Below are 13053 nucleotides of genomic sequence, written 5' to 3' on the forward strand. Positions count from 1 at the left end.
CAGTGTTAGATCTATTACCAGAATCATTCCCTTTACAAGAAACAGAAGTATGTGATGGAACTGTCAGTTATGCGATTCTCCAAGGCATTAGTGCAGGTTTGGGCTGATTCATCAATCCTGCTATGTAATGTATATTAATCTGATATTTTTTCTGCGCTTTCTGGCTGCCACATATTACACATTGATGATGCCATAGACAGGTCAGGGTCTTAAATAGTAGAAAACTAACACCATCCCACATGCATTAACCCTTTCCAATCCACTGTCTGACGTCTGAAGACATTCTGATTGAAGCACGTACAGCTCCGATGTCAGAAATCGTCCGGCAGAGTATTCTTACTGTATATTACTGGCTGCTCTGTTGTCGGGGGGCCTCTCCGGCAAGTTCCATACCGCAGTACTGGCTCTAGCCAGCAGATGGTGCCATTGTATAATGGCAGAAAGAGAAAGCCCCCTAGGAAACCCTAAATCCAAAATTGGATTGCAAAGGGTTAAGTGCCACCTTCCTGGTCAGTGTCCCATTCTATTACGTTTGAGGAGAAAGTATCTTTCCAGACGCATGTAGAACAGTACACTGAAGACAGTCACTGATTACCAAACCCCTTTAGTGGATGGTTAGAGGGGGACAGTCAATGATGTCACACACATCCAGTGTCTAGTTTATATGGAAAGTGCTTATTTATGTACATATATATAATCTGACTTGTTAGGTTCATCATGAAAGGTCCTTTGGGGAACCACACAAGTTCTGGACATCCGTATCTAAACTGTTGCAGGTTGTAACTTTATGTGTCACTAGAGGGCATCTCGCTTCTGCTTGTGCTGCCGCAGGGCCTGGAGGAATATCTGCTTCACCTGGGAGATCATGTCGTGGTAATGTCGCAGGTCGTCCTCCTTGGTCTTCAGCGCGCTCTTCAGAGCCGTTTTCAATGCCTCATTTTCACCTACTTGAAAGTCGAGCCTGAAATACAGATGTGTTAAAGGAGTTTTCCTATAAATAGATGATATATCACTAGGGAGAACTTCTGGGACCTCCATAGATCACAGAGGCCAACCTGGTGTGCAGGGAACTGCAGTCTGGCCCCATTCAAGGAAATAGAGCCGGCTGCCATCCTCTGTACAGCCAGGTGGTCGTGGCGCAGGGAAGACTTAGAAGAGGATGCAGCCCAACATCGGGCTATGTTCCCTTCATTCTCTAGATTAGGTGGGGGCCGAAGAGGACAGACCCCACTGATCAAAAAGTTATGTATATTCGAGCAACATGCTGTCAATTTAAGTTGGGTCTATCCCTTCAATACAATACCTAGAGATGATTTTCAACTCTTCCTTAGTCATAGCTATGTTGGAAAAGCTGGGTGACAACTGATATGGCCACCATTACAGCTTCCCCACTTACTGGCACTCATTTTACACAGATTCCAAAATGTCAAATAATATGTTATCAGTGCAAAACGGGCCATTTCGAAGTCTGGGAAAATTTGGTAACAGTCTATGGTAGCTGTAATTATGTTTATATTAGTTGTTATTTCCAAATAGTCTTAAACAGTTGAATACAGTATTACAAGAATTTACTCCACATGGCGACAATATGTGGATTTCCAGATTTTTCTCATTAGAGTATTTAAGGCAAATCCACATATTCGGGTCTCTCACTATTTGCCAATTCACAACGCTCCCCGTAGACTGGAATGGAGAGGGCTACAGAAAAAGCTGAGTGCAGCTCAGAATCTCCAGAAGCCATTTATGAAGGGTTATGCAATGTGTACTGAAATGAATAGGCCGTATTCCAAGGGTTAGATGCTCTTGGTAAGTGCTCACCTCCTGGCTAATAGAGGTAGCCAAGTGGTTGTCTTAAAGTGGTTTCGCATCTGCGTCGGAAGCTCCGGACGGAGGTTCTGTTACAGATGCGGCTGCAAATAGCGGAAGAAAAAGCGCTGCATGCAGCGCTTTCTCTTCCGTCTCAAAACCAAGCAGTTGAATGGAAAGCGGGCGGAACCATTATAGTCAATGGGGCACGCCCGGCGCTATTTGGTTCCATCCACAGACGGAACCGTTCGGTTTCGGGGATTCCCCTTTCCTGTTTCCCAAACGGAGGAGGAAAGTGGAATTCCAAGCGCAGGTGTGAAAGCATCCTTATTAAGACATATGGACATCATGGAGGGCCCCTCTTGTGGGGTGCTATTCACAGTGACTGCCTTACTTTGTGCTGAGCTCCTCTATCTGAGTCTCCAGTGGGAAGTTGGAAGAGATTTCTCTCATTTCATTGACATTCAGGAAGTATCTTGAGTTGCTGAGAGACTGACCTGCGGAGAAAAAACATGGCATTATTGGGGCACTCTCCATCCACTTTATGCTAGCTGCATTTCTAACATGAAGGTTTATAGTGATCCTCTAGACTAGAGAGAGAAGATATAGAATGGAACGTAAAGCCACTGTTAGTGAAATGAACATGACTCCATTTGTATGTGGTAGCCATCTTTTATGATCCTTCATACATTGTCATTTTTTCTTTAAAATAAGAAACTACAGATTTTAAATAATTGTTCAAAAAGCCTTGAGTAAAAAGCTGGGGACGGAGCTACCAGAAGGTAATGAAAAGGCCTCTAGCCTGGCACCCATGTCGAGATGACATGTTCCTCGATGTTCTCAAATGTTCCAAAATATTCCTCTCTAAACAACTTATTGGTTACCATTACTGTACTTTTGTGTTCTGAGAAGCTAATAATGTATGATTCTACTGCGCCTGCGCTGCGTTTGTTTGGAATTTCAGATGTTAAATTCTTTATCTAGCATATTCATATTTGTGTTTATATTTTAATTATTGTAATCGAAGCACGTGCCTCTATAAAAACTGCTGCCTGTCAATCAATGAACAGATAACTTTTGATCACGTGAAGTGTTGCTGTGGTGAAAGTTATTTCCCATTCTTGGCTATCTTCTAACTGAAGCATATCGTAAAGTAAATAGATTTATTTGCACTAACACCACTGAACCATCAGGCGCATCAGGAAGACAGTAGAGCAGCTGTGATGGGAGTATAAGGTAGACTTTGAATTACGGCTTCCTCAGATGGGCATATTGCACCTGTATTAACCACTGGAGTCTAAGTAAGGGTCCTCATCAAAAGTTATTTGTATTCATCATAGCCGGCTACACAAGTGACCTCTGAAATCACTATAAAGTGCTGATTTTTCTGCACACATGTAGTGAACGTACCATTCTTGCTGCAAGCATTCAGCTTTTGCGGTGGTCTGTTCTTTCCTGCCTCCATTTTTAGCTTCTCCAGCTGCTGTTCCAGGAGGACAGAGCGTTTCCTCTCATCCTGAAGCTTCTTCTCTGCCTCCAGCACCTTTGTGTTGCTTTCCTCCACCCTCTTCTGCAGGACGGACACAAACTCCACCAGGCGGTCTCTCTCCACCTCTGCGGCCTGGCACAGCACTCTGAACTCTGCAGCCTGTGTCTGCCAAACCTGCTGCTGTGAGCTGTCACACCAGAGAGCAATAATACAGTTACAGCCTAGCATGTCATCATGTGTTCTATTAATGCCTGCAATGTCATCGTGTGTTCTAGTAATACCTGCAATGTCATCATGTGTTCTAGTAATGCCTACAATGTCATCTTGTGTACTAATAATGCCTGCAATGTCATCGTGCGTACTAGTAACGCCTGCAATGTCATCGTGCGTACTAGTAATGCCTGCAATGTCATCATGTGTTCAAGTAATGCCTGCAATGTCATCATGTGTTCAAGTAATGCCTGCAATGTCATCATGTGTACAAGTAATGCCTGCAATGCCATTGTGCATACTAGTAATGCCTGCAATGTCATAGTGTGTACAAGTAATGCCTGCAATGCCATAGTGCGTAGTAGTAATGCCTGCAATGTCATAGTGTGTACAAGTAATGCCTGCAATGCCATCGTGCGTACTAGTAATGCCTGCAATGTCACTGTGTGTTCTAGTAATGCCTGCAATGTCATCGTGCGTACTAGTAATGCCTGCAATGTCACTGTGTGTTCTAGTAATGCCTGCAATGTCATTGTGTGTACTAGTAATGCCTGCAATGTCATTGTGTGCACTAGTAATGTTTGCAACGTCATCGTGTGCACTAGTAATGCCTGCAATGTCATTGTGTGCACTAGTAATGTTTGCAACGTCATCGTGTGCACTAGTAACTCCTGCAATGTCATTGTGTGTTCTAGTAATGCCTGCAATTTTATCGTGTGTACTAGTAATGCATGCAATGTCATCATGTGTACTAGTAATGTCTGGTTTATTAAGGTATACTATTAAATTTGTGCATTTTAATTTTGGTGTATTAGTAATACTTTACACATCAACTCAATTTCACTAATAATGTCAACGTTAGATGTATTAGTAACGTCTTACATGTCAACATAGATGTACCAGCAATGTCTGCCATGTCATCATTCGTTCATTAGTAACGTCCTGCATGTCAACATGGTTGTAGTAGAAATGCTTTACATATCACAAGCGTACTAGCAGTGTCTTGAAAGTTAAATTTGTACTTGTCATGCCTTCTCTTTCATCACCAGTGTATTAGCAAGGCCTGGCATTTAACCACAGGCACACTGCTAATGCCTGGCATATTAAAATGGGTGTATTTGTTATGCTTTACATGGCATCATAGGTGTATTAGTAATGCCTGGTAAGGCATCATAATTGGGTTGTCCTAGGCCCAGTGCTGTTCAACATTTTTATGAATGATCTGGAGGAGGGAATTGATGGGAACCTGATCAAATTTGCTGATGACACAAAGCTAGGAGAGATAGTTAACACTAGGGAAGAGAGGGAGAGTATTCAAAAAGATCTAGAAAAGCTTGAACAGAAGGCGGCGACTAACAGAATGGTATTTAACAAGGAGAAATGCAAAGTCTTACATCTGGGCAATGAAAAAAGCACATACAGAATGGGAGGAATTGGGCTAAGCAGCAGCACATGTGAAAAAGACTTGGGTATACTAATAGATCATAGACTGAACATGAGTCAACAAAGTGATGCAGCAGCCAAAAAGGCAAACACAATTCTGGGATGTATTAAGAGAAGCACAGAGTCTAGATCACGTGAGGTAATTATCCCCCTCTACTGTTACGCCTGTCAGGTCATGGATAATTTTGCCAGCACACCTTGTTCTGTCCAGACGAGCCAGGGTTAACATCTCCTGTGCCTTCCAGCCAGGTTAATTACCCTGCTATGTGTATGAGTTGTGTGCTGGTGATTGACAGGTCTATCTACCTATTGGCTCCTCCCGCCTCCCTATAAGATCCAGCTCAAGCTGTCTGGGAGTCGCCGATTATTGTTCTGTTGTCCAGTTCTTCTGTGCCCTCTGTTTGTATTCTGCTTCTTTCACCTTGTCCGCTAGACCTTGCTTTTATTGTTTAGTTTTCAGTGTCTGCTGAGTAGTCCAGCTACTCTGACCTGCTGGTAATCTAGTCCCAGTACTTTGTGCCATTCCCTAAGTCTGCTAGCTAGTCTACCTCACTGTTATCAGCCAAGGCTTTCCAGTCCGCCTCTGCTTTTATCTTGCTTCTGTCAGGCCTTACTATCTGCCTCTGTTCTGTTTGTATTGTTTCTTGTCTTCTGCCTTTCCTGTCGGTGCTAGTGGTTAGTAGTCTCTTGCATAAGTACTGCGGTCCCTGTCTGTCCCCCTAGTAAGCGTAGGGCCAGAGTTGGTAGCCTGGACGTGTCCACCATCAGGGCTATCTCCAGGAAGGGACAGTGGCGTGGGTGTAGATCAGGGAGTCCCGCGCCGTGCGTACCTAAGCACCCCACTAGTACCATAACATCTACTCTTCCTTAGTTAGACCTCATCTGGAATACTGTGTCCAGTTCTGGGCAACCAACTTTAAATAAGACATAGACAAACTGGAACAAGTTCAGAGAAGGGTTACCAAGATGGTGAGCGGTCGTCAAATCATGTCCAATGAGGAACGGTTAAAGGATCTGGGAATGTTTAGCTTGCAAAAAAGAAGGCTGAGAGGAGACTTAATAGCGGTCTACAAATATCTGAAGGGCTGTCAGTGCAGAGGGATCAACCTTATTCTCATTTGCACAAGGAAAGACTAGAAGCAATGGGATGAAACTGAAAGGGAGGAGACACAAATTAGATATTAGAGAGTGAGGGTGATCAATGAGTGGAACAGGTTACAGTGGGAGGTGGTGAGTTCTCAGTCAATGGAAGTGTACAAACAAAGGCTGGACAAATATCTGTCTGGGATGATTAGTGAATCCTGCACTGAGCAGGGGGTTGGACCCGATGACCCTGGAGGTCCCTTCCAACTCTATCAGTCTTATTTTATTCCAGGCTCTGTCGGTGTGATGCAATGAGCTGAAGTAAATGACCCCGTCAGTACTCTACCTGCGAAGTGAGGATCCTGTGCCGACAACAGGGGAAGAGACTGGCGCTGTTTCTACTAGTTCATGTCCTAGCTTCGATACCGTTCTAGTTTGTAGGATAGAGTGAGAGGAGATATAAGAAACATCACATATAGAACATTTCATACAAAATAGAACAGCACAGTTTCTTTCAGGCCGCCTTCTTGTGGGCGCTAAAAATCGCACAAGATTCTTTTGAATGGAGTCAACACACAAGCGATGTCTCCCTGCATGGCACCGCGATATGATGCAGGAAACAAATCGCGGCATGTTCTATCTGGCCAAAAAGGGAAAAAAGGGGGTCAGTACTAACCATTGGAAATATATCCCAATAGAAATGTATAGGTGCACGTTAAACCATGGCTGCAACACACAGTAGAAGCAGAAACCAAAATTGGCAACAGCACGCAAAATAAATTTACTATCAGAGGTATACATACCTATCATCTAACCACATTAAATAATGCAAGGTTCTTAGTATATAATTTGATCAAATTACATTGGCTCATCTACCAACATCCAGGTGACCAAGCTCTCAGATGGGTCCTATTGGAACATCTATATGTTATCCTACCCTCCCTGGTTTTATTTGTAGGCTTAGTCCCAAGAGAGGAGCATTTTGAGAGGTAGGAACTCAGCTTTCCCAGGTTAAGATATCCACCTGGTATTAATGTTAGGACCCATCTGAGAGCTTGGTCACCTGATGTTCTATCTGGCTGCGTACTCTCGCATCGCAGTGTCAATTGTTTTCAATGGGGCCAGCGGCATCATCGCATCATGTACAAAGTCGAGGCGATGCGAAGTTTCCCATTGAAAGCAATGGGAGAAACTCCGGGAACCTCCGCGGCGGCTGTCAGCTTTGCCACAGGGTCCCTGCACCCCCAAAGTGATGCAAAGCTGTTTTTACATGAAAATGCCTTGCAACCTCTGGGATTCCACATGGATGGTGAGAGCGATATGGGGGCGGGATTCACGTTCCCATATCGTTCTCGCCTGTGTGAAGTTAGCCTTAGCGCTGATTTATTTATTTTTTTAAACTACTGAATGAGGATTTGCATTAGCCTCTGGCTGAACCACTAATTAACCACAGCGACATCTATAGGAACTACATGAATACTCAGTACTGGTTTTTGTATAGTATGACACAGGAGCAATGGATAGACGTTAACTATTCAACTTTAAGGTGTTTTTACACAGGACGATCTGTCGGGTACAGGAATAAGCATTATTGACTACATGGAAGCGGAGCGGGCCGGGGATCATTCCGGTCCATCCACATCCAATCACAGTAACAGGCAGTCAGTCGTTCATCGATGATTGACTGCCTGTTTACACGGAACGATCGTCATTCAGTTTTCTGCATGCACTGAACGATAATCGTTCACATTCCTTCTGGATTGTAGGAATCTGAACGATAATCGTTCCGCGTAAAAGCACCTTTATAATAATAGTAACACTTGCTACTTAGTGTTCTCAATGTAGATTAGGAGAAAAGATGGTTTTATACATAAATCATTTTTCACTGATGGCTTTATAAGTGACTAAGTATCCTCCAACCTCTAGGCTGCAGTCTTATTACATCCATGATGTTCAGGGCAGCAACTGGATGCAGCCTAACCTCAACCCAAATATTCCTGTTCTTTATCTCGTTAAAGAGACCCTCCAGTCCTGGACATACAAAGATGCCGCGTTGGTTTTCAGACTACCTGATGAATGCTGTGCACCAGAAGTCTAAGGGGGGGGGGGGGGGGGGGGTTGACATGAAAAGAAAAGTGGCATCTGGAGTTAAAAAAAAAAACAGACACACAAACCAAAAATGGAGGCCACACGGAACTGCACCCGGATAGCAAAACGTCTGTTTATTGGGGACGTAACACAGACTCTTCTTTCTACTACACAAGTGTGCACCTAGCCTAATGATGAATACTAGAGATGAGCGAGTAGTACCTTAGCTGAGTATCTCCCCGCTCGTCTCTAAAGATTCGGGGGCCGGCGCGGGTGACAGGTGAGTTGCGGCGGGAAGCGGGGGGGAGAGAGGGAAAGAGAGAGATCTCCCCTCCGTTCCTCCCTGCTCTCCCCCGCCACTCCCGCCCCACCCCCCCCTGAATCATTAGAGACGAGCGGGGAGATACTCGGCTAAGGCACTACTCGCTCGAGTAATGTGCCTTAGCGAGTATACTCGCTCATCTCTAATGAATACGTATGTATAGTCCAGACAAATTTTGTTTTGTCCAGGCCTGGATGGTCACTTTAAGGCTAGAACTCATTGGCAAGGATTCCTAATGTATAATTAGTGATTTTTTTCAACTAAACACCTCTTCAAATGCAGTTGTCTCATGCTGAACATTTAGGGCTTCTTGGGCCACTGGATGATCTTCTGGTAGTCTGGTGGACCAGTCTGATACTGTGCTGCATTGTCATCTGATCTGTGCGGCTGCCATATAGTGGACACACTGGTCCCTGTATGCATTTCTATGGAGCACTGCATCACAGGATGGCAACACACAACAGATGATGTGTGCTTCTAGTAGATCTATCTATGGGCATATTCATCATTGCACTCTGAACATGCTCAAAGCATGGAAAACCTTAAAACCAGTAGTACTGGGCAGCTCTATCCCTCCCAATCTTGGCTGGCTGTATGCCATGCTCTGAGCAAGCTCGGAATGCAATGATGAATATGCCCTATGTATAGAGAATTAAACCTAGTAATGAGCATCATTAGTTCAGTGATCATTCTATGGGTTGTTACTGTATGTACTACCTGGCTGAGTTGAGGGAGTCTCTGCTGTCTGACAGTGACCGCACCGGAGCCCATCTCTCAGGTCTCATACTCTCTGCTGCATTTTTGGTGTCTGAACTTCTACTTCTCACTTGCTTCTCAGGGGGACTCTGTCAATACAAATCATTACATTGTATATAAAACAGTATTTTGCAACAACCGCTCACATCTACCTGCTTACATTTTACTTTAGTACTTCCAATAGTTGCCAAATCAACTTGGACACTTGGCTGCCCTGTAACAGATCTTTGGGTATCCATGCTGTATTTTCACAGCACCCCTTTTCCCTTTCTTTACACTTTTAACGCCGTAAATACTTGCTGTTTTTCAGGTTTTTGTTTTTGGCAACCGGCCTTTCAAGTGCTTTAACTTTTTACCATTTCTTCCTTGACATAGCTTTATCAGAACTTGTTTTTTGAGTGCTGAGTTGTAGTTTTAAACCCCTTAGTGACGGCTCCATTGCCTTTTTACTTCCTAGCTAAGTGGGCTTTAATCCTTAGGGACTAGAGATAAGCAAGCGTACTCGCTAAGGCAAATTACTCGAGCGAGTATTGCCATTTTCGAGTACATGCCCACTCGTGCCAAAAGATGCGGGGGGCGGCGGGGGAGAGAGCGGGGAGGAAAGGGGGGGGGGGGGATATCTCTCTCTCTATCCCCCATGGCTCTGTCACTAAGGTGCAAACAGGCTTGGTCACTAAGGGGTTAATGTTACCATTTAATGTACCGTATAATGTATTGAAAAACTTTGAAAAATGCTTTAATGGCGTCAAATAGAAAAATAAAGCAACTACATCACTGTTTTGGTTTTATTGTCATGGTGCAGTGAAAATAACATGAGCAATTTATTCGGTGAGAAGCTCAATTCTGGTATTGTGAATTTATTTTCACGGCATTCGCTGTGATGCGGGTAATGTGCGACTTTAATAGATCAGACTCTTATTGATGCGGTGAAACCAATTATGTTTATTTTATAGATTTTTTTAATGCAAAAAATTGGAATTTAACTTTCTGCTCATTATTTGTTTAAGTCCAACTAGGAAACATGAACATTGATCGCTTGTACAATATACTGCAACACTTCTGCAGGGCTTAAAGCGGCCCTCAGGTCCTGGAGAAACAAAGATGGCCACACTGTGCTTTAGTATCCATCATTAGTATAAGACACCACGCCTGCTTTCATTAACCAGTGCTGCCCCCATGAGTAGTGCTGGCTAGTCAGATCAGCATGTAATGTCTTAAGGTGCATTTAGACACAAAGACGGTCACTCAAAAGATGGCTTTTCAGCGATCATTTTTGCATAAACTACTACTTGGTACTAATGCCTATTAATACCAATTAGTACCATGTGAGCCGTCAGGAGCTGTATTCAGAGAACAGCGGGTGGTCCGTTCCCTGAATAAATCCCCCTTGTTCTGCTGTGGGGCTGACAGATGAGACAATATAATCTGCTGTTATCAGCGCTCCCCGGGCAGAACACAGCAGGCGGTCCATCTTATCAGCTGTTTTACTGAATGATGGATTTCATGCCGAACTGAAATCCATCGTTCCGCAGAAAAGTGAAAGATGGGCACATTTACACGCAATGATTATTGCTCAAAAGATGGCTTTTGAGCAAATTTTGAGTGATAATCATTGTGTTTTAAATGGGCCTTTAGACTAATATTCATACTAATGTACAGTATGCATCAAATAGTCCATGCACATCAGTCTAGGAGCCTTCACTAGGCCCCAGACTGTCATGGCAAACCTTAGGAACCCCACAACCGCGCTGGAAAGGTGAAGGCAATGGATTGACCGAGGGAGACCCCTTCAGCTAAAGACTAAGATGCCGAAGTCAAAATTGACTGCAGCGTCTAAGTGGATAAACGGCTGCGCTTGGCGATATCTCTGATTACAGCCTTTGAAGGGGGGCATCAGCAGTTTTATACAGATTCCACCTGCCAAGCATGAAGCAGGTTTGGCTCCCGAACCCACTCTATTCCCCTGCACCCTATCAAACATGTGTCATAAAGGCTTAAAGAGACTCTGTCAGCTACTTTTATCCTAATGAGCGAAGCTTATGCGCTGAAAGTAGTTGACCCGCTGGATCCAGGGATGCAAGTTTTATATTCGCCTACCCCATCGTATCCCTGGTGTGAGCACTGAGAGCAGAGCTCCATGCATTGAGCGGTGCTGCTAAGTAGTCCACCCATTTTAAATTTAAATGGGCCGAATACTTAGCACTCACAACGGGGGAACGACGGAGAAGGGGAGTATGAAAACTACATTCCCTGACTGACGGGTTAGCTATTTTCAGCCCATAAGCTTAGCTTATAGTGCTATTCTTCACAGAGTGGACGTGATTAAAATTAAAAATTTGTATTCATTCGATTAAAAATAGGGCTCACAACAGACATACAACATAAACTGTCACGTAAAAATGTGACACTGATACAAGGTAAGCACAGAAGAGGTGGGGAGAGAAAGGGGGTACTGTGTTTCAGAATCCTAAAGTATCCCCTATAATAAGGAAAATAATGCGCCCCCTTTAATACCCCCCAAAAAATATTTATGATAAGAGGACTTTAGAAAGAGTTTTTAAACAAACATGCAGGAGGAAACCAATTTTTGTCCCCCTGGAGTGATATTATAAGTCACGATTGGGTGAAAGTTAATTCAAAGTTCATTTGGCGATACTGAATTCGTAGTTCGTGGTTCAACGCATTTCGCCGATTATGTATCGGCTCATCAAGAACCAATACGAGTAAAGAACATACTGAATAATGAGATTACTCAATAGCCTGACCCAAAAGAATAGTCAGAGAAACAACAAAGGAAAATATGCAGCTATTTCCTCCTATGAAAGCTGGTATAGTGCCTTAGTTGACGAAGTGGGGACTGCTGTATAAAAGCACCTAAGATAAAGGACCCTGATATACTGTCCCAACAGGCAATTTGCGTGCAGAGAAACCGCTATAGAGCGATAGAGGAGCAAGAAATCTTTAGGAAATTGTCTGGTTCTACACTCCAACTCCTAGCATAGCCGCAACACTGGAAAATCCCTGTCTAAAGTCTTGTATAATTAATGATAGAAAAGATAAGATACCAAAATAACAAAGACATGAGGTCTAGCCGTGTAGCCTTGATGGTAGGCTACCGGTATCTGTGAAACTAGCTTATAGTGCTAAAAGTAGCTGGCAGAGTCTCTTTAAGGGGTTAATAATACTAAGTAACTATACATTTCCTACTACAACTAGGTCCCAACTGGTGGCATTCTGTACACAGCATGTGATATGACTTATTGGATGTTGTTAGTAGCCCAGCCTTATTCATTTGAATGGGGCTGAGCTGCAATACTTAGAATAGTCCACTGACAAAAGTGGTGCTGTTTCTGGGGAAAAAAAGCAGGCCTTTTAGTTTTAAAATCTTGCAGTACCCCTTTGTATATCCAGAGATTATTACTGGACTGACGGACAAGGAGCAGGATGGCTTACCTTCATCGTCAGCTGTCGCAACTTCTCCTCCAGCTCTAGCACCTTTGCCTCTCTCTCGGTGACCATCTGCTTCAGCTGGGTGACCAGGGAGTTCTGGTTTTGGTTCTCACTGTTCAGCTGTAGGCTCAGGGTTTGCTGGGAATCTTTCTGCTGTTGTTCCTGCTGACTGAGCCGGCTTAAAATCTCCTGCAAGTTCTTCTGCTGGCTCTGGAAGGACATGCTTATTACAACACGTCTGCAATACACCATTATCTGTACAAGTCCCAATATGGTAACATAGTATACTAGGCTGAAAAAATACAAATGTCCATCCAGTTCACCCCCAGTTGATCCAGAGAAAGGCAAAAAAAAACAAAACAAATGAGGCAGAAACCAATGTATCCTGTTTGGGGGGAAAAAAATT

The 13053-nt window shown here is 43.7% G+C and overlaps 1 protein-coding gene across 2 annotated transcripts in view; it reads right to left on the reverse strand.

The window, feature by feature from the left end:
* Window positions 1–647: 647 nt before the first annotated feature.
* The window catches only part of CCDC13 (coiled-coil domain containing 13), a 33122-nt gene continuing 20716 nt past the window's right edge, over window positions 648–13053 (reverse strand). For both annotated transcript variants that reach the window (XM_066585268.1, XM_066585269.1), the window contains exons 10-15: window positions 12651–12857; window positions 9159–9286; window positions 6378–6461; window positions 3217–3482; window positions 2201–2303; window positions 648–961 (exon numbers count right to left, since the gene is read on the reverse strand). In XM_066585268.1, the coding sequence (XP_066441365.1) occupies window positions 796–961; window positions 2201–2303; window positions 3217–3482; window positions 6378–6461; window positions 9159–9286; window positions 12651–12857 (954 nt within the window). In that variant the 3' untranslated portion in view covers window positions 648–795. The remainder of the gene's footprint in view (window positions 962–2200; window positions 2304–3216; window positions 3483–6377; window positions 6462–9158; window positions 9287–12650; window positions 12858–13053) is intronic.

The sequence above is a fragment of the Eleutherodactylus coqui genome, chromosome 12, assembly GCF_035609145.1.
Source record: "Eleutherodactylus coqui strain aEleCoq1 chromosome 12, aEleCoq1.hap1, whole genome shotgun sequence".
Taxonomy (NCBI): domain Eukaryota; kingdom Metazoa; phylum Chordata; class Amphibia; order Anura; family Eleutherodactylidae; genus Eleutherodactylus; species Eleutherodactylus coqui.